The following is a 25990-nucleotide window of genomic DNA, read 5'->3' on the forward strand; positions in this document are numbered from 1 at the left end:
CTATCACTGTGCTCAGAACATTGCTCCCGGTCCTGGCGCAGCAGGCCAGAGGTTCGATTGCCAGGGCGAATAACAGGGGTGATGAAGGGCACCCTGTCTGGTCTCGGTCCACCCGATAGATCTCCAAAATAAGTCGCCCTATCCTGACTCAAGCAGAGGGGTCCTAAAACAACAATCTGGTCCAGGCTACAAACCCCTGCCCTAGTTGAAAGTGTTCCATGATGCTGTATAAAAAGGTCCTTTCTAGGTGGCAAAGGCCTTCTCTATATACCTCGAAATTCGCAGCCTCCGTTCGATTATATGTATCAGCTTTCAATAGTTTGAGAAGTCTCCGAATATTTAGTGCCGTGTTACTGCCAGAGATGAATCGTGTCTGGTCAGAGTATGTAAGCTTGGGCATATGAGGGAGCAGTCTAGTGGCAAGTATCCGGCTGAGGATTTTAAAATCAACATTCATTATCGATAGCAGCCGGCATGCCCTCTAGTCACGTGCCGTCTTCCCGGGTTTCAGAAGTGACACTATTAAGGCTTCAAGGATGGAGTTTGGTAGAACTCCCATGTCTCTAGCCAGCTTTTAAAGCGTACTAGTTTGGTGGCCAGTTACTTAGTATATGTAGCATAGAGCTCTATTGGAAACCCATTTCCCACTACGCTTTGCCCTGGACCGTCGCTTTTATTGCTGTGTGAACCTCCGGCACGGTAATTCACCGGCCCATCTTCCTCAATGGATTGATCCGTGGTTTGCTTGATTTAATCCCAGCCTCACATTGCATACCAATTCCAAGCATGCCATTACAATGCGGGTATTACTACGCGATGTCAATGACAACGACATGCCATTACATCGCAACCTTTTACCACGACTATGCCTTCACCACACAAGCCATTACAACGCAAAGGCATGTGTGGTAAAGGTATACTCATGGTAAAGGTTTGCAAGGTAAGTGACTCTACCCTACCCTAAACCCTTATGTAGTACCCCTGCACGACCCTCCACCGACCCCCAAGTCCTCTCCCTACAATAACACTACACTACCCTGCGCGACCACCGAACACTACCCTAAACCCTAAACACTACTCTACACAAACACCTCTACTCTACCCTAAAACACTAGCCCCTGCACGACCCTCCCCCTCCCTCTACCCCCATTCCGGTCCCTGCACGACCCCCTGACACTACCCTATACATTAAAACACTACACAAACACCACAACACTACCCCCAGCACATGACCCTGCCCCTACCCCCAGTCTGGTCCCTACACTGAAACAGTACCCTGCACTACCCCCCCAACACTACCCTAAAGCACTACACTACACAAACACCACAACACTACCCTAAACCCTAAAACACTACCCCCAGCAAGACCCTGGCCCTACCCCCAGTCAAGTCCCTACACTGAAACACTACCCTGCACGACCCCCCTACACTTCCCTTAACCCTAAAAAAGTAACCCCCACCCAATTTCCAATGCCCCTTACCTCTCTCTCCTCGTGGTTCCTCTCTCTCGGATCCAGCGTCATCTGAGGGGCGGTGCAGGTCGTTGTGAGGAAACGGAAGAGCCTCAGTTTCCACACAACGAGGTGGAGCGCCATTACATGGCACGTGTTGTAAAACCGCATGCGATGTAATGGCTACGCGTTGTTAAATCGCATGCAATGTAATGACTTGCGGGGAAACAGCCGCGTTGTAATGGCTGTATCCCGCTACTGATATCACTCTGCTCTGTATCCCGGTCCATCATTTTTCCAAGTTTATCAGGTTCTTTTTTTACCAGTTACGGAGAAAAGGCACTGTAACTTACAAATATATATGCGCATTTATCTACTGACCACTAATTTAGTCTGTTTGTGAGGTAATGATCGCATTTAACTGGCTGCTGGCTTCTTTTGATCTGACTGTGCTTTAGACACATCTGTCACGTTGAATCACTTTCCATCCATACGGATGTCTGAATGCAATGTTAGAAAGTTAGAATTTGGACCTGAAACTGCATCCTACCAGGTTTCACTATTGCCATTCTGTTATCCCAGTTGATGAACGAACAGTCTGCCGGTGTGGCTTGTATTCAGCATACAAATGTGCTCTTTGTAATCCCTTAGGCAATAGTATATAACCTGATAAAGATGGGGCCCTCCGTCGTGAACGGGTGCATGCCATCAAAACCATCCCCGTGAGTGAAAGCAAGATCTGGGAGACCTTTCAAGAAGCAGTCAATTCCTAATTAAACTCCCAAGATCTTCAGCTGGACGCTCATTCCACACTTGGCAGCCATGCTACCAGGTGTCTCCATCAGACATTCCAAAGTAGAACACATTGGAATAGATTATCAGCTGTTTCCATATTGATATTCGATCCCATTTAAAACTGGGAGATGGTCTGTATTGTCCTACCTGCTCTTCTGCTAAAGAGTCCATTTCCTGTGGCTCTGTTGTGTAAGGGGGAAAACAGAAGAAAATCTAGGTCTGCTGTAGATTAAGATGGATGGATTGATCTGATAAGTTTCATTAATCATTGTAAACTGCTTTTTAAATGTACTTTGTAGGTTATTCATGTCTGCGGAAGAAACCTTTTCCCACTGCAAATCAGAACATCAGTTTAACATAGGCCAAGTGGCCCAAAAACACGGTAAGGCCTAATTTGCTTGGAAATATTGGTTCATGTGTGTCTGATGCATGTCTTTTACAATCTAATTATGAGACTGTGCAGGCAGTGGAAAATATGCATGTCCCTACAATTCTTAGACTGGCTGACCTAGCTGTGTTCTGCCTTACTCGGAGGAAGCCCCTCGACAATTTAACTTTCCTCAAGTTCCAGCCTCCCAGTACAATCTCTACGAGAAGACACACACCACACACATACTCCTTCCACACACACACACACACTTCATCCATCTACACACACACTACATCCACACACACACTACTTCCATCCATCCACACACACACACTCCATCCACACACACTCTCTCCATCCATCCACACACACACACCCTCTACAGCCATCCATCCACACACACACACCCTCTCCATCCATCCACACACACACACCCTCTCCATGCATCCAGACACACCCTCTCCATGCATCCAGACACACCCTATCCATCCATCCATACACACCCTCTCCATCCACCCACACACACACCCTATCCATCCATCCACCCACATACACCCTATCCACCCACCCATCCATCCACCCACACTGACACACCCTCTCCATCCATCCACACACACACACCCTCCATCCACACACACACCCTCTCCATCCATCCGTGCACACACACACACACCCACTCCATCCATCCATCCACACACACACCCTCTCCATCCATCCGCGCGCACACACACACACATACACACACACACACACTCCATCCATCCACACACACACACCCTCTCCATCCATCCACACACTCACAAACCCTCTCCATCCATCTATCCACACACACTCCATCCACACACACACACACACCCTCTCCGTCCATCCGCACACACACACACCCTCTCCATCCATTCATTCATCCATCCACACACACACCCTCTCCATCCACACACACACACACACCCTATCCATCCATTAATCCATCCATCCATCCACACACACACATCCTCTCTGTCCATCCATCCATCCACACATACACACCCTATCCATCCATCCATTCACACACACACACACCCTATCCATCTATCCACCCACCCACACACACACCCCCACCCTCTCCATCCATCCATCCATCCACACGCACACACCCTATCTATCCATCCGTCCATCCATCCATCCATCCATCCACCCACACACATACACACCCTCTCCATCCATCCTTCCAAACCCATCCTCCTGCTCGTTCTCATCTTGTCACACTCGACTTCTCTCCCTGTGTTCTTCACCTCAGGGCGACACTGGGCTTTGAGCCCCATGAAAGCAGTAGGCCATAAACCTCAGAAGAGCATTGTGTGATATACCTCTGGGGAACACTGAATGTTCTACACTGCTATTCTACGTCAGGGGAGCTGTCAGTATCTGACAGTCCAGAGGCACAAGACTCTGTGCATTATGGGGGCCAAGAGTGATCTACTGGAGGGGTATGCGTCAGTGTCATGTAGATGAGCAAAGGTTAATGTTAGGGAGGTGTCATGCTGTCCCATGTCAGGCATGAATACTGAATCCGGTCCTGTTTTCTCTTAATATTCTGGGGTTTGCATTATTATTGTTTTCTTTGTATTATGGGGTTTCATTGTTTTCCTATTGCAAACTCTACAAATACCAGTCAAGGAAGGGTGTTTTTAGCTTTCCAAAAGTATTTGAGTGATTTGTTTGCAGGAACCTATTTGTGGTATTTTATACACGCTGTACACGTGAGCTATATGCAGACCTGCACAGCCTAGAGACAGGCATTCATAGACACTGCTTTATTTGAGATAATATCCATTATTTTATTAGCTTATGTTCTTTAGCACGTAAATAAACTGTATGATTCATGAATCAATGGCAATTTCATCTTATTGTGTCATCCCCAAATAACCAAGCATTGGCAAAGCCAATAGGCTTGGCATTGAATGCCAGTGTACTGGCTTTGCCAGTACTTGTTTTCTAATGTTTTTGTAAGTCTTCTTACAAAAACATTAAGAAGATGGCTGCTTGTGCATGCGCATGCACAGGTGGACGTCTTTTGAATGTTTCTGCAATAGCATTTTAACAAATATTCAAAGAGGGCCGTCTTTGCATGCATGTCCGACTTCTGTGAGTGGAATGGATGCTCATTTAAAGACGGTCACCCTTATGTGCCTTTGTGTATGTAAGGGTGGCCCTCTTAAAAGCTGAGTCATGAAAAATGGCTGCCGGTGCATACGTTAGCGTGTCAATCATTGAATGGATTAGTATTTATTCATAAGACGGTGATTGGGAGAAGTACATATCCGGAATGCAGTGCACCACAAGTGGCAGCCAGAGCCATGTAGCAGTGTCTGGAAAGCTGCCCAGGTTCTTGCAAAGTTAAAAAAAAGGTTCAAACCATATTAAATAAAAAAAAATACAAAATACAGTGGTCTTCAAGTCCTTAGCACTGAATGTTACTGCTTTCTCTGTGGGTGATGACAGTGTGCATTGGCAATGTTGTCATTCGCAGAGAAAAGAACCAATGGCTGAAGTGGTCTGACCCATTCCCCCAAGCTGTACACTGTGTGAGCGAAAGCAAAATGTGAATGACCGAAAAGACCATAGATGAAGTGGTCTGGCTGGAAGCCTCTATATGAAGTAAATAATGTATGTACATGTTTGGTAAAATCAAAAGGTCTTGGCTAACACCAGACCTAAGAATGTTAGTAACTGAATTTTGAGTCTGATTATTCTTCCGTTGCATTTCTTTCTATTTCAGGTCTTGATTTCTATGGATACATCAAGTTAATAAACTTTGTTAGGACCACAGTAAGTAGTTTTTTTTCCCTTAAACAAATTGTTATGCCTGATGAGCAAGATTGTTCACAAAAAGGTTAGCAAATTCAAATAACATGCTAGGAAATTACCAAGTCCAAACAACGCTCATGTACAGTTCCTACTGAAGTACCCTTGCTTCTTTTAATTTGCACATGGCTTTGCTTTCTGTAGATGATACCATCTTTGTACAGTAGTCTGAGAGTGTGTGAGAATCTCTGACTTCGGACATCACCCTGCTAAGGTCTGTGGTCACCTGAATACAGCATCCATTGAGCACAACGCTTATAATACAATATAATGAACTCCGCACAGTGCGTTACAGTGCAGTAAACTTCGACCAGCACTCTTCTTGCTGATCACAGTATATGCCCCTTCTGGTACACCTCTGGCTTTCCCAGACAGTATAAGTGTATTTTGAAGAGTGAGGGGACCTAGACACTTCAGTGGAAAAGCAGAGGCAGCCTTCCACCCTAGTAATTTAATAAGTTATTTTTGCTGCAAAGGGCTGCTGAAAAGTGTTTTTGAAGTACAGCCATTTGGTGTAGGGTGGGACTGCAGTCTATGTTCTGCAGAGTGTGAATAGTTCTATGGAGGAGGCCAGCCTTTTTTCTGTCTTTCATTTCTGTTTCGTACATCCACACTCTTTCACCTTCTCTCCTCTTTTTTTCCCTCTCTAATCGCCCACTCTTTGCCTTCCCCCTACCTCTTGTTATGTCTCTCAAGAAGCCTCCCTGTGCCTACTACAATTAACTTAGGGCAGCTGGTAAAAGTGAAAAAAAACAGACTGCCCACTAGGTACATACCTGATGGAATAACTGGCCTGTCCAACCATTGGTTCTCCAACCTGACGATGACTCTGCTCTGAGGAGAAGCACCCTAGACAACGGCTGAGTCTAGAAATCAACCTGAGATAGATACATGGAAGGAGGATGGACCCAAGCGGGTTCTGAAAGTGCAGGCCAAGAATATACATCACCTGTCTGGGATACCTATAGAAAGGTGGGAGCTCTTGACCCACTTATTGTTCCAGTTCAAGGAGAGGGTGCTCCACAGAGTACTCGGAGGACTACTGCTCAGCTAAGGCTGATGTCTGCTAGACAGACAGCTTGCCAGTGATGAGGGGACATCACCTGGAGTCTGTTCTGAGGCGCCATTAGTGCCATTCCTGGTTGTAGGAGTTCCCTTAGAGCTGGTGATAATAGACATCGTTGAGCCATTTGATCCACTTTACAGCACCAGGCAATAAATGCCTTTTGGTTGTAGTGGATCTTGCCCCAGGTATCCTGAAGCAGTGCCACTGACGAACACGACTACAAAAGTGGTACCTCGGGCTCTCCTGGGGATCTTTTCTTAGGTCTATTTTTTTAAGACCGTGATTTCTGAACAGGGAACCCATGTCAGCTCAACTTACATGATGTGAGAGCTGTGGGAGGAAGCTGGTGTAACATAGCGCTTGTCCACAGTGTAACATTCACAAACCAATGAGTTGATGGAGTGGTTCAACAAAACCATAAAGAGCTTGAGGGAAACTCTACCAAAGAACCTCAGTAGGACCTTCTCCTGCCATATCACATATTCACCCACCGGGAGATTCCACAGAGGGGAGTGGGTTTCTGTCGCTTCTAACTTCTGTTTGGGCATCCATTGTGGGGCTTGTCCACCTTGATTAGGAAGGGAGCTTCAGAGTCACCTCGGAAGGATATGATGCCTATGTGATTGGCCTCAGGAAGTGCAATATGTGGCTCAGGCTAAGCAAAACATTTAGGCTAGCAAAGAGCTGATAAAGAGATGGTGTGACCAAAAAGTGACTCTTACTGTGTACCAGGAAGGTCAGGAGAAAAATAGTGTGGGCCATACATGGTAGTGCAGAAAGGGTCTGATGCGAACTACCTGGTGGACACAGGTGCCACAAAGGAATCCAGAAGATGTATTTCTGTAGCAATTGCACTTCTAACATAATTGCATATGTGGGAAGGAGTACTATCCTAATCCAAAAATCAATTCAAATAACAAATAGTCAATCATAATCTCATTAAGAATCTCAAATGGGAGGAGCCTAGCGCTTGACCAAGATGGCCGCGTGAGCTTAGAGCTCCCGAGACCCTCGCGCCCTCCGTCGACTATCCTGTCTCTAATCCTGACGGTATGCATGGCACCGTGTTGCTGAGTTATCAGGGAGGCGATTGACACTATCCGCGGTCGGATCGCCCATCGGGAACCGGACTTACGACGGGCGAAAGATTGCGGCCTAACTCCCGGAGATGCCAGGGGCTAGAGTTGGCAGGATGCCCGACTCCTAGTTGATCAACAACGGCCTGGTGAGGTGTGAACTGTCGGACGGAGGCCCTCGCTCTTTCACTTTCGGTTTCGTTCCCTTTGTCTGCCCGGACACTGTAGAGCTCTGGGCGGCTTTACAACCCCAGGGACGCTCGGCGGGCTACTCTGGCAGCACAAGGCGGACTTGCTCACTCCTTATTCCTCTCTCTGAGAGGGAGCGGTCTTCACTGCATTGGACTGCCTGGAGTCCATTATGTCGGGCAAGGCAGAAGGGGATCGGTTGAAGACTAAGTCCACCAGGCGGGGAACGTATTCCCAAGTCAACAGTATGGACCGCTACGCCCTCCTGAAAACATCGCCGAGTGGACCGAGCCAGGCGCCGGATGCCCAGAAGGAGGACTCGCCTGGGACACCGGAGCTATCCCTGCAGGATGTCATGGGCGCGCTTGACGGGATGCAGACCTCGATGGGGAGGCAATTCGAGGCCCTGGCGCATAAGGTGGATGCCATCCTGGTGGATGTCAATTTGATCCGCTCGGACCTGGGCAAGACAAACGAACGAGTTAAGAACCTGGACCACAAGACCACGGGCCTCGCTGATGATGTCGCGGATTTGCAGAACGAGGTCCGGAAGCTGAGGGCCGAGAGTGACCTCGCCGCTCGCCGGCTGGAGGACTTCGAGAGCCGGTCCAGGCGCAATAACGTGCGCGTCATCGGGGTCCCGGAGTCCTCGGATGAGGCTTCGACGGACCTGCTTGTGGAAGATTTGGTCCTCAATCATCTTAAGCCTAAGGGCCTTGGAAAGTTTTTTGCGGTGGAAAGGGCCCATAGGGTGCCGGGCGGGCGGCCCAAGGCGGGGGCCCCGCCGCGGCCGATTGTCGCCCGGCTCTTTCACTTTCGAGATCGGGACGCTATCCTGCAAGCATCGAGGGTGACGGGCCCAGTCCCCTTCCAGAATGCGTCGGTGAATTTTTATCCGGACTTCACCCAGCATGTGCAGAGACAGAGGCAGAGCTTCCTGGGGGTGAAGCGGAGACTTCGGGAAATGGACCTGAAGTATGCCATGCTTTTCCCCGCCAGACTACGGGTGGTGCATGAAGATCGGACATTCTTTTTTGACTCTCCCGTTATGGCCGACGAATGGCTGGACGCTTTGCCCCGGCGACGGACCGGGGACGACACAGCCGAGCATGGAGACAGTGGCCGGAATGGACAGGGCTGATATCTCAAAGCCGACCTGACTTGATTTAACCATACTTGAAGATTTGAACAGAGTGCAGTAACTGTGGAGGGTTGCGGGAGGACGAGGGGTGCTCTTTTCCTCCCTTAGGGTACTTTTTGTAGATTTTTGTTTTTGTAGGGCGACAGGCACACTGCAAGTTGGGGGGGCTTTTTAAGCTGCAGCAGGGGTGCAGGGTGGGGGGAGTTTTTGGGATTTTGAGTTTGTTGTTGGGGGGTTTATTTCTGCAAGGCATGATGATTATCCTCAGGGCTGTTCCATGGTGGCGCCTCGGGTGTGGGGTGGGCCTCTTTCCGTTTGAGGATGGGGGGTAGAGGCTTAAGTGTTATAAGCTGGAATGTTAATGGTTTGGGGGATCGCATCAAGAGGGGGATTGTGTTGCAATTTTTGAAACGCTCAATGCCAGACGTTGTCCTGCTGCAGGAGACGCATCTCATAGGCAATACGTGCTATGCCCTGAATAGGAAGGGGTATAAATTCATTGCACACTCGGGATTCTCTTCTGGGTCCAGGGGTGTGGGCATCCTCGTTAGAGCATCGCTGCCTTTTGAGGTGGACTCCACCATTGTTGACGATAGGGGGAGGTTTGTGGCGGTGGCGGGGCGGTGGGAAGGAAGGACTTTGGTTTTGGTTTCAGTTTATGTCCCGCCGGCCCTGCAGGCCTCCACATTTGCTGAACTGGGCAGGGCTTTGCTGACTCTCCCGGGGGGAATGCTGGTAGTGGGAGGGGATTTCAACGCTGTGGGTTCCGGACTGTTGGATAGATACCCGCCCAGGGACACAGGGGGGGCTCAGAAATGGCTTCCAGACTTCCTGGATACATTTGGTCTGATAGATTGCTGGAGGCTCCGGCACCCCACACAGAGTCAATACACGTTTCACTCCGGGGCGCATGGTAGCCTCTCCAGGATTGACTACCTGCTCACTCTGGCCGCACATGCCTCGTTGATATCCGAGGCGAGGCACATGGCACGCGGTATCTCTGACCACTCGCCACTGTGGATCCGGCTGGATCTAGGTCGGGAGGGAGGAGGGAGGGTGGCCCCCATCAACCCATGGTATTTCCGAGACCCCAAGATGCGCAGCGCCCTGGTAAAGAAGGTAGATAATTACTTTAAGGACAATCTGGGAACCGTGGACTCGGCGGTGTCGCTGTGGGAAGCTTTTAAGACCGTGCTTCGGGGGGAAGCCCTTTCCCTTGTGGTGGCTGCCAAGAACCGGAGGGATGGCGAGGTGCGGCGGGTGGAGGAGGAGATTGCGGCCCTTGAGGGGGATATGGAGGAGGAGGTTACAGAGTCCTCATTGCATGAGCTTTGCCTGAAGCAGGCGGAGTATAGGGACCTGGTGACGAACGCCGCTAAGACCCTCAGCAGGGAACAACAGGGCCGTCTGTATGACGTTGGGGATAAGGCAGGGAAACTCCTGGCGTGGCTGGACAGGAAAGAGCGGGTCAATAGAGTGGTGCCAGAGTTGATTGGAGAGGGGGGAGAGGCGATCGTGGAACCTGAGGGGATTGTGAAGTGTTTCGCGGAATATTTTCATAGGGTTTATTCCTCTGTGTCGGACAGGCCGCCCGAGGACTCGTCTGATCTCCTCCGAGATATCGAGTTGCCCTGCCTCTCTGACATAGATAGGGACGATTTGGATGGTGATATCACGGTTGACGAGGTGGCGGGGGCGATTCGCGCGTTGAACTCGGGTAAGGCCTCTGGACCGAATGGACTGCCGATCGACCTGTACAAACTGTTCCCGGATAGGGTCGCCCCTCATCTGCACGCCATGTTTTTGGAGGCGCGGCGGGATGGGATCCTTCCGTTGGACCAGCGGCTGGCGTCGATCGTGGTCATACATAAAGAGGGTAAACCCCGAGATAGATGCTCCTCCTATCGGCCCATTTCACTCCTCAACGCTGAGCCGAAAATTCTGGCCAAACTCCTGGCTACCCGTTTGATTAGGGTACTTGGCGATTTGGTCCATCCGGATCAATCTGGCTTTATCCCGCACCGAAATACAGCATTGAACCTTAGGCGTCTTCATGGCGTCATCGCCAGGGCGGGCACGCTGCGTGAACCGGCTGTTGTGGCATCTCTTGATGCCACGATGGCCTTTGACACGGTGGAGTGGGCATATCTGTGGGCCGTGCTGGCCAAGTTTGGTTTCGGTCGCGGTTTTGTGAGTTGGGTTCGGTTGCTGTACGAGGGGCCACTAGCGAATGTGGTGGTGAATGGACGGGCATCTACTCCGTTTCAGCTTGGTAGGGGTACCCGGCAGGGCTGCCCCCTGTCGCCTTTGTTGTTCGCCCTCGCCCTTGAACCGTTGGCAGCGTGGATACGTTGGCACCCGGATATACGGGGCCTTCGGTGGTCGTCGGATCATGAGGATCGTATCTCGCTCTATGCCGATGATATCCTCCTGTATCTTGCCTCACCTAAGAAGTCACTTATAGTGGTCTGTGACGTACTCGCATCGTTCGGTAGGAACTCGGGGCTTGTGATTAATTGGGGCAAATCGTACTTGTACGTCCTTAGTGGCGAGGTCCCACCGATCCCTAGAACATGTTCGATACAGGTTGCCCAGCAGGGTTTTGTGTATTTGGGGATTTTTATATCCTTGGATCCTGCTGTGCGCTATGAGAGGAATCTGCTCCCCCCTTGGCACGCTTGCGGCGAGATGTGGAAGGTTGGCGGAGGCTGCCGCTCTCCCTCGTTGGGCGTGCGGCCCTGTTTAAAATGATGTCTCTTCCCCGCTTCCTCTACGCTCTCCAGAACACCCTGGACTGGGTACCGGCCAAATACTTTCGGGAGGTCGAAGGCCTCCAAAGGACGTTGCTGTGGGATGGGCGGCCGCGAATAGCTATTTCAAAGTTGACGCTCCCATGGTACGATGGGGGCATCGCGCTCCCAGACATCCGACGGTACTATTGGGCCACGCAGCTGAGTGCGATCAACCATGGGTTTTATGGCCCTGCCCTCAGCCCTGGGTATGCCATGGATAGGTGGCTGCTGCGCGGCGGCAACTACTACAGGGCGTTGTATTCGCGGTCCTTCGACTCCTCCCTCACGGGGCCCACAGGTGTGGCGGTGCGCGTATGGAAGATGGCGACTGACTCGTTGGGCTGGAAGGAGAGGCTAACCCTCGCTACCCCATTGTTTGAATCGGAAAGATTGGGAAGACTCTGGCACACGAAGGGCTTTGATAAGTGGGACCTGATAGGTATAGCCAAGGTGGGAGAGGTACTGCATAAGGGGAGGGTGAAGTCTTTCGAGGAGTTGCAGACTGAGTTTGAGCTAGGGCCCTCAGAGTATTTCAGGTATATCCAGCTGCGTCACGCCCTCCGATCAGTCCTTGTTGAGGGTGAGAAGGTGCCGGAGTCCTCTCCCCTTGAGGACCGAGTCCTTGATGGTCATATGCCCGAGAGCACGATCTCGCTCATATATAAGAAGTTGATAAACGTCCGGGCAGACTTGCTGTTGGGGCTGAGAGAACAGTGGACCAGGGATGGTCTTGAGTTGGATAATGAGGACTGGCAGTCAGCGGTTTCTTCGCCTAAGGAGGTTGCGATCCCGTCGCGTCTGAGGCTGGTGCAGCTTAAAATACTGCACCGGGTGTATGTGACGGGGCCAAGGCTGGTCCGCATGGGATTCTCGGAGGACGGCCTGTGCAGAAGGGGATGTGGTATGGTGGGCACTTTCCTGCACATCATTTGGGAATGTGGTGTCATTGTGGAGTTCTGGAGGAGAGTCCATGCAGTTATGGGGGAGGTGACGGGCATTGTGGTACAGCCGGAGGCGCGGTGCTGCCTCCTGAACGTCTGGGGGCCCACTGACCTCGATGAGGCGCAGACCCAATGGGTGACTCTGGGTAACATGGTAGCAAAAAGGGATATCGCGCGGCTATGGGGCTCCTCGGGACCCCCTACACTGACCGCGTGGAAGGAAAACATGGATTGGAGCATGTTTAGGGAGAAGACGGTCTACTGCTCTAGAGGTCGCCCCCGGAAGTGGCATGCCATCTGGGGGCGGTGGAACCAATACAGGGGGGGAATATGTCTTGCCCCGGATCTGGAACCTCCCGAGGAACAGCTTTCCCCCTCACCTACTTTCCAGCACAGCTTGGTTTTAGTAACTGTTCTGGGCCTCTGCTGTTCCCCTTCTTCCTCCGTACACAGTCTTGTACTTAGTAGACGAGTGGGGTCCGGTCTCCCCTGGGGGCCTCCGCCATGGGCTCACAATGTCTTTGCCTTGCTGGGGTTTGTTGTTAGTTTTTTATGTGTGTATTTAAAATTGAACCTTTTGCATTATTCTTTGATCTGCATTGGGGACACATCACTGTATCTAACTTGTTATGCTGCCGAACCTTCGGGCTGTCGGCTGAATAGCTGTGTCCTGAATCTTGAAATAAAGGTTTTCAAAAAAAAAAAAAGAATCTCAAATGAAGCATCGAATGCAAACGTATGCTTGTTGTGTTAAGCGGTCCGTTTTGAAACCATTGCAGAGACTACCCTATTGAAAATTATTGGCTTATGTGTTTATGGCTTTCACATTCACCGCCAAGATATATATCCTCTGGAGACTTACCTAAGTCTTTCTTTTCGGATTGCTAAGAGTTTCCAATACATTTCTGACAAATTGGCACTACTGAATTTCAAGGACTCTTTTTCTAATGTATGTATGGGCTTTATTTCAACAACTCGTGTCATAAAAGATATAAAAAGCGCCAGTTATAATAAAAGACTTAAACACTCACTTTTAATAAACATATTACTATGGAATGATGTGGCAGCACACGGTCATTTAAAGGCAGGACATTTCCAAGAAATGGACAGAAACCTTCCCAATATCCTGCAGCTTTACTGATAAAGCTATATAGTGTATTAACAATAATCTTTAAAAATCAGCTTTCAGAAAACATTTAGCATTTGCAATCACCAAGTAAGGGATTCTTATTTGTTTTTCATCGTATTAAAAAATATTTTCAGTCCACAGAAGTACAAAATATTTACTTTCATAACTACTGGAATATATTTTGAAATGTTTGTACTGTTACTTATTAGCTATTTAAATGTGTGTTAGGAAAAACCTGACACCCTACAGCCTTTTATTTCACAATTCGCACAGCAGGTCAGACAGTTCATTTTACAAAATCCTGGAACTCTGCACTCAGAGAAGGAAAAGACATTGTAAACTGATTTCTGTCTTTTAACATAGAACTAAGGAGAACAGATAAAAACAAGATTTAAAGGCATATTTATTGCTTCCTCACTTTCTGACTGAACAGCTGTTCTTTGTAAACTCGCCAGAAAGGGCTAGTAGGTGCTAAATATAGCTTGACCTGATCAAATCTGACTCGCCATAGCGAATGAGTGAGTATGTTTTTCGAGGCCTGTAATTGTAATGAAAAATCCTAACTCATGGTGCAGTTGGATTTAAAATACAGTTCTAAAAATGCCACTTTTAAAAAGTTGTCATTTTCTTGCCTTAGCCATTTGGTGCCTGCAGCCTGTTTCTGGGTCACATGACTGGGTGTAGTTGACAGTGGGCTTTGTGTATTCCTCCTAGACAGCCAAAGACAAAGGGGAGCTTAGAGCAGTTGGCCTAATGGCTAGGGCGCTCGACCTCAGACCTGGGGAACTGGGTTCGAGTCTCGGTAATGACGCTGAACATCCTGTGATTCTGGGCAAATCAATTAATCTCCCCGTGTCTAACAAAGACTGAATGTGTGTCCTAATGTAACGTAACTGGTGCTATGTAAAGCGCTCTGATACCTGATTGGATTCGGGTCAAGTTCACACTATATAAAACTCTGAAAGAAAGAAAAAAAAAGGTGTGACTGAATGGACCATCACTGGCAGGATGGGAGGGAGGAGCTGGGCCCATCCCCACTTAAACTTTAATAGGCCATGTCCTGTCTCTACACAAAGCGCTGCACACCACCTGTAGTTATTCTGAAGATAGGGCAAGGAAGGCAAAGCACCTGTACACTTCAAAGGCCTGCTTCTAGAACCTTCTCCACACTTCAAAGGCACAACTGGATATAAATTCTGGACCTCAGACACCATCTCTTTCAGTAACCTTCTGGACCTGTCGATACTCTGCCAGGAAGAAGGACTGCTGTGCTTCTGAAAGGACTGTCACTTTGCTGGACTGTTGCTCTGAAAGAACTGCTGTCCTGCTGTGCTGTCCTACTGCCCTCTTGTCTGGGGGAGAAGGACTGGACTTGTATCTCTTGAAACCGGGGTGACTCTAAGAGTTAGTTGGCTGGCTTCCTGATCTGAAGTCTCAGAGACACAACAGGCTTCCAACAACCCTGCACCTGGACTCTTCCATCTGTGAGTCTGTCCTGCCAAGTGGTGCCACCCCAGTCCTGGACTCTTGGAAGGGGGCTTAAGGTGCTCTGCCTGCCTCTGTGGATCCAGCGGAACCGATGCATCTCCTCTGCTGCATGTGGCACCCCTGAGCAGAACTGACACATCTCCACTGCTGCATGGATTAGACCCATCGCATAGACCCGAATCGCACCCGCAGCCCATCGGAACTACCACTGCGTGACCCATGGCCGGCGCAGGCCCTCGCATGCCTAGTCGATGGCTACCTCGACGACGGACTCTGCCTCACAGCTCTCTGACTGTTCACTTCATCCCCGACGCCATACATCACAAGCCTCGTCTATGGGATCCTCGACAATGACGCAGGTCCTCGCATTGCAAGCTCGCTGCACAACGGAACCAACGCATTACTTTGGTTGTGCGAAGCATCTTCAACGCGGATCCTCGCAACGTGCTGCAAGCCAGGATTTCAGCAGGCCTAACTGGGTCCTAGTGGCTGGCCCGCACTCCATCGCGGTCAACCTGAAGTTGTAACTTTACCCCGGTCCAGCACGACCAGGTATCCACAGTTGGCGCTTTGTGCATTTTGGTGCTATTTTTACTGAAATCTTTAAAAAAAATTATATCTCCAGTTCTACTGATTGGATTTTTAGCGTTTAGGTCTTATTTTATTTATTAAATGTTACTCTATTTTTCTAACTTTGTGTGGGATTCTTTTATGTGTGGTGTTTTCACTTTATTGCTGTCTGAAGTGTCGCATAAATACTTTACACATTGCCTCTTAGTTAAACCTGACTGCTCTGGGCCAAGCAGCCTCTGAGATGAGCACAGGTTAAATTAGTGTTGGCTTGTACCTTTCCCTGACAAGGTTTGTGGTTGCTGCTTGACCAGGGCTCATACCCAAGTCAACCAACAGCCCAATTTCTCGCACCGATGTTTTTATTTAGGTTATTTTCTCCAATTATTTAATTCTTTTGTAGTTTAGGCTATTTTGAAATGAGAAACAAGGTTGCTTACTATTTACCTTTTTGGCTTTATAAAATTGGAAATCTTTCTTTTTAGTGCTTTGGAGAGAATGGCATATTCTGCCATCAACTGCTTTACCTAGTTAACTTCCGTAAGACACAAGACCATTTACAAAATGGGACTGCCCCTGTAGTCTTTTAGCCTTTGAAACGTTTGTTCTTATGGTGCTTGCAATTTAAAAATAATGCTGACTAATTTCAAAATGATGCTGACACTATCCAAAAGACAGGGAATAAAATTACCAACTTAACAGTTGTTTTATTTTCATTTGGAGGTTTTGTGCTTTTGATCCTAGTTTTGCAAATTTTTGTTTTTAAGAAACCAGCTGCAGAGTATGTGAATTCAATATGTGGCCCAGCTCCTTGGGATAATGAAGACTATTTGAAGCCTTGGAAGCACGATGACCCCTTGCTCCAGTTTGGTAAGCTGCAGTAGCATTATTGTAGCGGTTTTGTTCTTGTGATGGTTCTGAGTCCATAGTCCTATGGTAATTAGATATATATAATGTTTTACAGGATTGTTTTCTGTTAATAAAGGGCTACCTGCTCCTCTCAGGGTAGATTACATGCTTAAAGCGCATTTCAGATGGTGAACGCTGATGGAGTTGATAAAGTCGTTAAGTTTCCATCCTAATTTAGGTAGCTCCAGCCCTGCATGGTTGGTGATTGCCTGAAGGATCATTGACTGTTTGTGCCTTGAGTGTTGCATTACAGGCAGTCACTATTGCAAGTCATTTGGTTCAATTGCATGTTGTTGTAACAATACGGTTTGAAAAACAAGTAGGGAGATAGACATACTCTTTAAAAAAGAAGACATTGTAGAGGTTAGGAGTAATGAGTTATTGGATTTGAGGTTAGGAGCTTGGGAACAACATTAAGAAATTTGTTCAAAGATTTTGACATGCAGGGTGTGACGTTAGGTGGTATGGGTTAGGGCAATGAATTATGGATTTGTGGTTGGAGGTAAGAGGTAAGGATTTAGGCAGAACCAGCATTAGGTGGAGAGATGATGGTTTTGAAGAAAGGTGTTAGATGATGTGGATTAGACAAATTTGTTAAAATAGTTTAATATGTGCCACATTTTGCATTTTGTTATCATTTCCCCTGTCAACGTGTTTTTGTCTGAAGAGTCACCTTGTGAAATACCCTCATACTAAGGTTTTAAAGGTAGTATAGTTGAAAAACAAGACAGAGCTAATAATTTTACCTTTCCTTTTATTGCGTCTGTGGTAAATTACATGGCATGATACTTGACAGTGCTAGTCCTTCTTTGATGTCTTTTTCACCCAAGCTAAACTTCTTCTACTTGTGCTCTGAAGCGCTTATCTGCTTGTATGTTGTAGAAACTACTTATAAGATAAATTCAATTTTTTTGGGCTAATTTCCCTATTTTTTTTTTAAAACAATCCACACGATTATGTGACTTTTTCTGTATTACAGTGAGTTGTCACAGCCATGCTGCTTCTGAGATTTAGTTTTTCTCTTGTTTTACTAGATTTGGATGATCTTAGTGATGATGTTAATGCTCTTCCACCTGGTGGATCTCCTGGAGATGCAGCTCTTCTGGCACGCTTGAAACTTGCAGAAGAAAGAGCGCAAACTGCTGAGGCCAACTTGGCCCTTGCAATGGAGGATATTCACAGGATGAGGTAGTTGAAACAATTATTTTTTAAACTGTAATGTTCCTAAAATGAAATGTTGTGTCTGTTTTAGCTTTGAGGAAAAGCAGTGCATGTTCTTTATTCCTGGGGTACAGCCTGCCCATTACACCATGTATTTTGATTCAGGTCTGTGTGGCAATGACTGAAATCTGGAGTGTCTGTTGTTTGGCATATTAAATCCCTATGTTTATCTAGAAATATGTGATAATACTGAACACTATATTATTGTGAATGATGTCTGCTAGAACAAGACTGGTGGAAACAAAGCACAAATAAATATAGAGAAAAATGTTCGGCAATCTAATTATAGACTACCACAGTACCACCACAATTTAATAGACACCTTTCTAGACTTTGCATGATAGCTCCCTAAGTGATCAAATATCCAGTGTTTGTAAAGCGCGAACAATTACCCGAAGGTGTCAAGGCTGTGGGGGCCATCGGGAAGATTAAGCAAGCTATTGCCCACAAGCTGTGCATCATGGGAGACATGAACATTTGATTCTATCCACCTTCTCACTGCTTGAAACAATTCCCTCAACCTTCATCCTAATGTATTTTCCCACCCTCTACCCACCTATTGTTTTTACCAAATCTAATCCCTATTGTGTTCCCCTCCTTTAATGACCGATGCCTTCTCCCTACCTCTAGTGATATATCTTTTCATTGTAACATTACTCTTAGCCTCCCCCAAACGCCTTCTCATTCCTCTCTCATTCTGGTTCTTCATTATCTCATCCATCCCATCCTCCCCATATGCTTCCTTCTGCAGCTTATTTAGGACATAATGCTCTTTAGCACACTAGTGCCCCCGATCTTGCCATCATTACCCTCGTGCTTCTCCCTCTCGCTTTACCAACATCCAAACCAGTCACTGCCTTATCTTTCCCATCCACTGCTTTTTAACCTCTTCTTCACAGCCTCCCTTACCCTCCCAAAACCACAACAATATTCAGCTCTTACGTAAATCTATAGTCTTCTTTCGGCTCGTCAGTCGCTTTGTAACTACTTTTTTCCATCCTATGACACATCCGTAATTACCCTTCTGACCCAATGTAGAAAGCACATATGGCCTGCTACTCACCTCTTTTTCTTTCCTCTCTCTCCCACCCTCGCTCATGCCTTTTTTCTCCTTGTTCAACCTAGAAACAGTATGCCATTTACACCTACCAATCCCTTTATTCCTACTCACAAAATAAGCATCCTTTCCCCACATCCTCACCGTTTAAATGGTGAAGGCTCCTTTTCAAGCAAGAAGGGGAATCTTCCCCTCGTCTTCTTCCACCTAACGGTCTTCCACCATCCACCTACTTACCCCCCACTCCATCCTCTGCCAACACCTATTCATGGCCCCGACTAGCCATTCCTTCCAGTAACATTTTTTCTGTCCTCCTTCCCTCAGACAGCCCTGCATTTGAGATGCCTCGTGATCAATGAACATTCAATGAACAAGAGCCATATAAACATATTCAGCCTGATATCACACTCAAGACCATACCTAGTCTTTGTTGCTGAAACATGGTTTGGAAATGATGCTTTACTAGTAGTTCTGATGCATTCCCTCTTTGGTCCTTATTAGAATCTGACAGAGGAAGTACCAGAAAATAATTTGCTTTATCCTTCAATGAATTACTACAAACCTATACCTGTACACAATAAGTTACCCTAGGGCATGAAGTATGTGATGATTTATCTCTTATAGGTGGAAATGGTTTCCCTACAAAGAGTGATATGCTTCTTTAAAACAGAAAAAACACACAAAAGAGAGTGCCTCAAGAGCCTAGCAATTATATTGTTGAGTTCATTCTCTTTGTTTCTTCTCTCCTCCTTTCACGAAGCACACATAGTTGAATGGTGTCAATATCAATGTACTATTCTCCAATATCAAAATCACATGAGAGCCGTGGTATTCAGTCTCAAAACAATTCTCTCTATTATTCTTCAATACATCATAGAAACAGCCCCACCAACACGTTTCGTCCTCCAGGAGGACTTCATCAGAGGTTAATGTATTTCTTTACAGCAATGTCATATCATAGTCCAAGTGTAAAATGGAGCAGTTTTCCCTGAAATTCTTGAAACGCTCTTACTGCTCCTATATTGTTGTAGGGAAATACCAGGTGACCATATATAAATATCACCGCTTAATATCCACACCCTACTAGGTTCTGTAAGCTCAGGCCGGATAATACGACATTCCACCACTGTCACTGACCTTCTTCGTGTATTTCCCTACAACAATATAGGAGCAGTACGAGTGATCTTCCTTTTCCACCCAAGCAGCAAATCAAATTTCTACATAGATGAAAAACCTCAAAACTACCTCGAAATCAGAAATGTAGTGAAAATTAGCAGTTGCCAAGATAATTCCACATCGACTAGACTAAACCATCCCACATCGACTAGGCCAAACCCTGTTTCCTTTACTAGCAGCAATTGTTCAGAACTGGGGGGTGTTACTGGCCAGAAACTGGAACCAAATACTCTGGAAACTAGGCTGAACCTTATACTTCCTGACACACCCGTGTGAAGTCTTCTGAGCATATCCCATGACTGGTTGCATAATACTAGTTCCTGTAGGCTGCTCCCTGATGGTCTCCTTTCCTGTGGCTCTAGTACGGACTACCCACTGCATACAATATGGCTTGGCATTCTTTTAACAGACTGCATTCTCGTTTTTGCTAGGTATTGCTCCCCCGCTGCTTTGGGTAGGCTTTCAAAGAGCACAAACCTAGACTGGCTATTTATTTCCCATTCGTATGGGTTGCTCCCTGCTGCTTCTGGGTCAGCTCCCTAAATACATACCATGGCTCTCTATAGTGTCTCTGCAAACATTTTGACTTTGTCACAATCTATGGCAAGGCAGTTGTTGCAAAATAAGGGAATGAGGTCGAAGTAATAATATATTTTTTCAATTTTCAAAATGTTTTTTGCCAGTGGCCCCATCAACCCCGTCTTTTGGTCACATTGTCACTTTGAAGAATAAGCAATGGATGCACCTACCCTTTTACAAGGAAGGGTGTGGAAACATATCACCTAGCCCCTGTAATATTTAGCTTTTCCATCATGACATAAACCATTTATTTTCTTGAAATGTCGCGTAGATAGAATGCTTTTTTTCTTACTAGTATGCATAATAATGTCAAAATAGTTTCTGAGTATAAACGCCAAGCTTAGATGCACCTAACTAAATTAACTTCACATATTTGATATGGCTCATGAGACTATTATCAAACTATATTTATTTGTTTACTTTGAGTCTATAGCTATTTTGCGTTCAGCGATTATGGGTTGTGCTATAGTAAGTTGCGGAAGGTTTGATTTTTTTTTTGTACTTCCTAATAAGTAGCACGATGTAGAAAACTGTGGTGTGCTTAGTACTACAACATTTAAACCTATGTCCCCCTTATATAATGCCACACACCTCATCCAGGGCTCAAAGAAATATTACCTCATCACCACCACTGTGATGGAATTCCACTGGCTTTCCTTGCCGACTTGCACAATCCTCAAAACTCACTGCATCCTCCATAAAGCCATCACATCTGGCACTCCCACTATCTGACTGACAAACACACCATCTTTGGTGGCTCTCAGTGAACCTGCCACCAGAACACCATAATACGGGGACAAAAAATAAACAAGATTAGGGGGCTTCTCTGTGTACAAACCCAAGATCTGGAATGAGATCCCTGACCCCATCAGGGCCATCCCAACCCTGCTCAGACTTTCGAAGGTGCTAATGATACACCTCGTTAAAGAACACAGCATCAGAACATTGTGAAAGTGGAAGAGGACTTTTAGAGTCCAGCTGACCCTCCAACCACACTCTTGACTATTTCTCTGCCTTAGTCCCTGTACAGTGCTCTGCTATCTTTTGACTAGTTTTGCGCTATAAAATAACATATCTATGCACGCATACGCATACCCAGGCAGGTAAGCACACTTTACATGGGCAAAAGCTAGTGAGTGCAGTAACATACAGTCGGAGAGCAGAGGATTGTCCACTGCTATTTAAAATATTGTGTGTGCGTGTCTTCTCTCACCAAGTTTTAAGAGGGATGTAAAAGAACACAACAAGGTAATACGTAGTCCCAAATAGCATGGCTATCTATGAACATCAGGTGTATGGAGGCGGGAGAATTTTTTTCTGAGTTCCTACTAGAAATGTTACCAAATCTCTATCAATAATCAGCTGCGCACACTCCAGATGTTACCAGAATTGGTGGTCACATACTCCAATGGTGAAATTAAGTTTCAGAACACATTTTTTTTATACTTTATTACCAAGAAAACTAGATCCACCTCTGCTGTCAGCGTTCAAGAAGGCAGCACACCAGGGTTGTCTTGTACTCGTAGGAGGGCAGGAGGATGCTGCCAACAGTCCATCGCTTTCTGTGTTGTCCCTGCCCACAATAGGGCTACCAACTTCTGTCCATTTCTGTGAAGGAGAGTGGAGGGCAGCCCAGTGGTAGAGGTCTTGATTGATTCCCACATTGCATATACTGGGTCCATTTTGAAATTATACAGACCTCCAAAATAACTGTGCTTTCATGTTTAAAGTGAACATGTACATTTCTGTTCAGTTGGTCAAAATCCAGCCTTTTCTGTTTAAACTGAGCACTTGAAAGATTACTGCACACTCTGCTCTGAGCATGTACTGTGGTACATTTAGAGTGTGGTTAAACTGTAGGATACAAACCACTACACAGATGTTTAGTTTCTGCATAGGCGGCCTTGTCAGTACTCACACTGGTGTGCTACGCTGGTGGATCCATGGCTGCATGCTTGCTAAAACAGGTTTTGAGCATCTCTGCCTTAAGTGCACAACTGTAAAACACACCCAGATTGACCATACTGCACCCACTCTCTTTTCATCCATACTCCAGCATATCATTCTTAAGTGTTCTACTTCTCACTACTTTCCCTTAAATTCACCCAAAGGTGCAGCAAGATTACACAACCAGGTGCAACCCTAATCTTCATGCACAGCACCAAAACACTACCAATATGGGACACATGGTAATCACTCATTTTCTTTCTAAACCCCTCCCACATAGCAACGTGCTACCTGTCTGTAAATGTTCTTAGACCCTCATCTGGGGTGTGAAGGAGTATGTAAATGCAATTGCAATAGGTTGAAATCTTGTTACTGCACATTCTTCACCATTTATTTGTTCGAAATGCCATGTCTGTAATTAATACCATACTGGCAAATTTTCAAATTTTGACTTTCAAATTTTGATTGGGACTAAGCAAGTTGACGAGTACGGTCAGATGATCACCTGGTCTCGAAAACCTAAATTGTTTTCCATTCAGTGCTGGTGATTGTTCACTGTACTTCCATCTGTTTGTAGTCACGAATGCCAAGAACTGTAAATTCACATCCTGTAATGCACTTTTCTTATCAAAACCAGGACATCTGGTTAATTGGGCGATTGAAGATGATCGGTATATTTAGCATGTTGAGTCATGTGAAAAGTACTGTGGGATACCCAAGACGAATGCACAGTTTCCAATTAAAATCTATTATGCCCTGTGTCAACTCCACTAAAGAAACTCATGTGAAATACTAAACATTATCTTTCTAATCCACACTCGCGCTTCTGACTGCGTGGCCCTTGTAATAGTGTTTCCTGGAAGCCAACCCAGGTGGAAAGAGATCTCCAGGAGATATTTCTGATGTTCATTGAAGTCTTCTAGTTGAACCCTTAGCCTGTAAGGAAGGCTGAATAGTTAATTATTGTAGAAACTTAGATTGTTTTGCGTGGTTCCCTCATTTTCTCTTACAAGTTAGCTGGCATATTTGAACCTGTTGGCTTACTGCTAAACAGGTTCCAGTGTATGTGCTATACGCTAAAACACAGTGTATAATTGGCTACCTCCAATTGGCACATTTGACTTTTCGGCAAAACCATGCTAAAGGTTGCTCTGAAACTGTGCAATTGGCATAAACATCAGGTGCCACCTGTGTTGCCACAGTGTGGCTTTGCACAAGCCTATAGCTGCTGTGAACTGCTGCTGGTACCATTTTTACATGCTTAAAGCCTGTTTCTAACTTTAAGGATCACTTGTTATAAGAGCTTGAATAAGAGTCTTCTTGACTTAGCGGGAGCCACTAAAATACTTTTTTAAGCATTAACACATTGCCCAAGCAGGCACCACAGACAGACATAACCTGATCTCTCTTAGAAAGATTCTCGTCAGCCAGTTTGTCAAGAGTTTTAACTGTACTCCTGGGGAGAGAGGCAGAAACTAGTTTAGAAGGTCACCAATCATCCGACCAATAGACTTGCACCTTACCAAACAGCAATATCTCGCTCTTATCTCCATTGAGTTGTAAGCATTTCAGAGTCACCCAAGTGGCAATTTCCCTCATGCTGACAGTAAGGCTGTTTTTAGCATTTTGCAGATTGTCCCCAAAAGAGGTGATTAATTGGGTATCATCTGCGTAGGATATTATGTCGAAGCCACAGGATATGACTCTCTGGTGCCACATAGATGCTAAAAACAGTGGGGCTCAAAGAAGAGCATTGGGGGACCCCGTGGCCATGGAACATGGTCAGAGATTTGAAAAGGACAAATGAGACCATCTTGGACCTGTTTTCCTAAACAATTTTTGAACCAGTCAAGAGCCTTCCCATGGATGCCTATCTCATAGAGATGCTGGAAGTTGGGGAACATTAAGTCCAATGTATGGCCTGCTAAGTGTGTAGGGCTAACTACTTTCTGATGTCACAGTAGCATTTCAAGGTCAGTGAGCAAATGAGATACCTCCGTATCTGAGGCAACTTCTGCATGAAAGTTAAAATCACCCAGCAGGAGAAAATTGTCCGTGGCAAGTACATGCTGCTCCAAACATTCTATCAGCCTGTGGCTAAAATCTTTCTTAGAGCAGAGGACGATACACGCATCCTTCCAGACATCACCATAGAGAGTTTTCATCTTAAAAACACACAACTCCACCCATTGGGAGAGTAAGGAGTCCATGATCTCAACCATCAGGGATTCCAAGAAGTCAATAGCAACTCTGCCTTCCGATTTAGATATCTGTCTAGTCTCGCCAGCCTATATTCTTCAGGGAATGCATGGGAATAAAGGGAAGGGCTAGCAAGTGCTCGCGCAGCACATCTGTGCTAGCCGTTGTACTCCCACTGCAGTACAGAGCATTTGTTACCTGAATATCAGTCTCCATCTCCCTGGGTTTCCCGCTCAGGGTGTCCCATGTGAGGACCTCTTCCCCTTATTTACCACTTTGGTTATGCGCGCTATCTATATGTTTTTTCATAATTCCATCAGGTGTCCTCCATACCATTTGGTCTTGTTGAGACCCCATATTACAAAGGGGGTCGAAATATCGATATTTTCAAATGAACCAAGTATCCACCCCTTTTATTGTCAAAAGGGCTCGATTGCAATAGATAAATTATCCATTGGTATTTTGCTACAGTTTGGAAACTTGTTTCTTCTTTTCTGCATTGTTCGAATAATTGTATTGTCTTTCTTGGTTGTTTTTTGCTCCGTTTCACGTGGAACTCCATGCAAATATGCATTTACATTGAAAAATACAGTTTAATATTCCCTCTGTCACAACCAGTGTTTGTGTCAGAGTGTAACTACTAACCTGATTTTGCAGGGGTGATGGAGAGATGACAGTCCAACCACTTCCCTTCGTGTTCTCCCCGAGGGACAAATAGGAACTGTCCAACCAAAGCGAACACGTGCAGGAAAGGGGTAGTTGATAAAAAAAATTAAAGAACAGACTAGAATATTGGATTTCATTTCTTGCTGAATCTTCTCCGGAAAAAGTGGTTGATCAGTGTGTCCTATAAGGCCAACCATGGTGTGCGCAACCTGCCGGTAGAGAAAGAAAACACTAAAAGCAATTATAATATGCTCCTCCTACCACCAGCTTCCTTTGAGACATAATCCTCCCACCTCCTGTACTCACTCATGCAACCACACATAAGCAGAGGGGCTGTTAAGGCTGAAAACAGGAGTTGGATACTTCACTCTTGCACCAACTTCA

The 25990-nt window shown here is 46.3% G+C and overlaps 1 protein-coding gene across 1 annotated transcript in view; it reads left to right on the top strand.

The window, feature by feature from the left end:
* The window catches only part of PRMT3 (protein arginine methyltransferase 3), an 881955-nt gene that overhangs the window by 39255 nt on the left and 816710 nt on the right, over positions 1 to 25990 (top strand). Inside the window, exons 3-6 of the mRNA XM_085643603.1 lie at positions 2546 to 2628; positions 5375 to 5424; positions 16620 to 16722; positions 17796 to 17949. Coding sequence (XP_085499729.1) covers positions 2546 to 2628; positions 5375 to 5424; positions 16620 to 16722; positions 17796 to 17949 — 390 coding nt within the window. The remainder of the gene's footprint in view (positions 1 to 2545; positions 2629 to 5374; positions 5425 to 16619; positions 16723 to 17795; positions 17950 to 25990) is intronic.

Source organism: Triturus cristatus, chromosome 3_1 (genome assembly GCF_964204655.1).
Source record: "Triturus cristatus chromosome 3_1, aTriCri1.1, whole genome shotgun sequence".
NCBI lineage: Eukaryota > Metazoa > Chordata > Amphibia > Caudata > Salamandridae > Triturus > Triturus cristatus.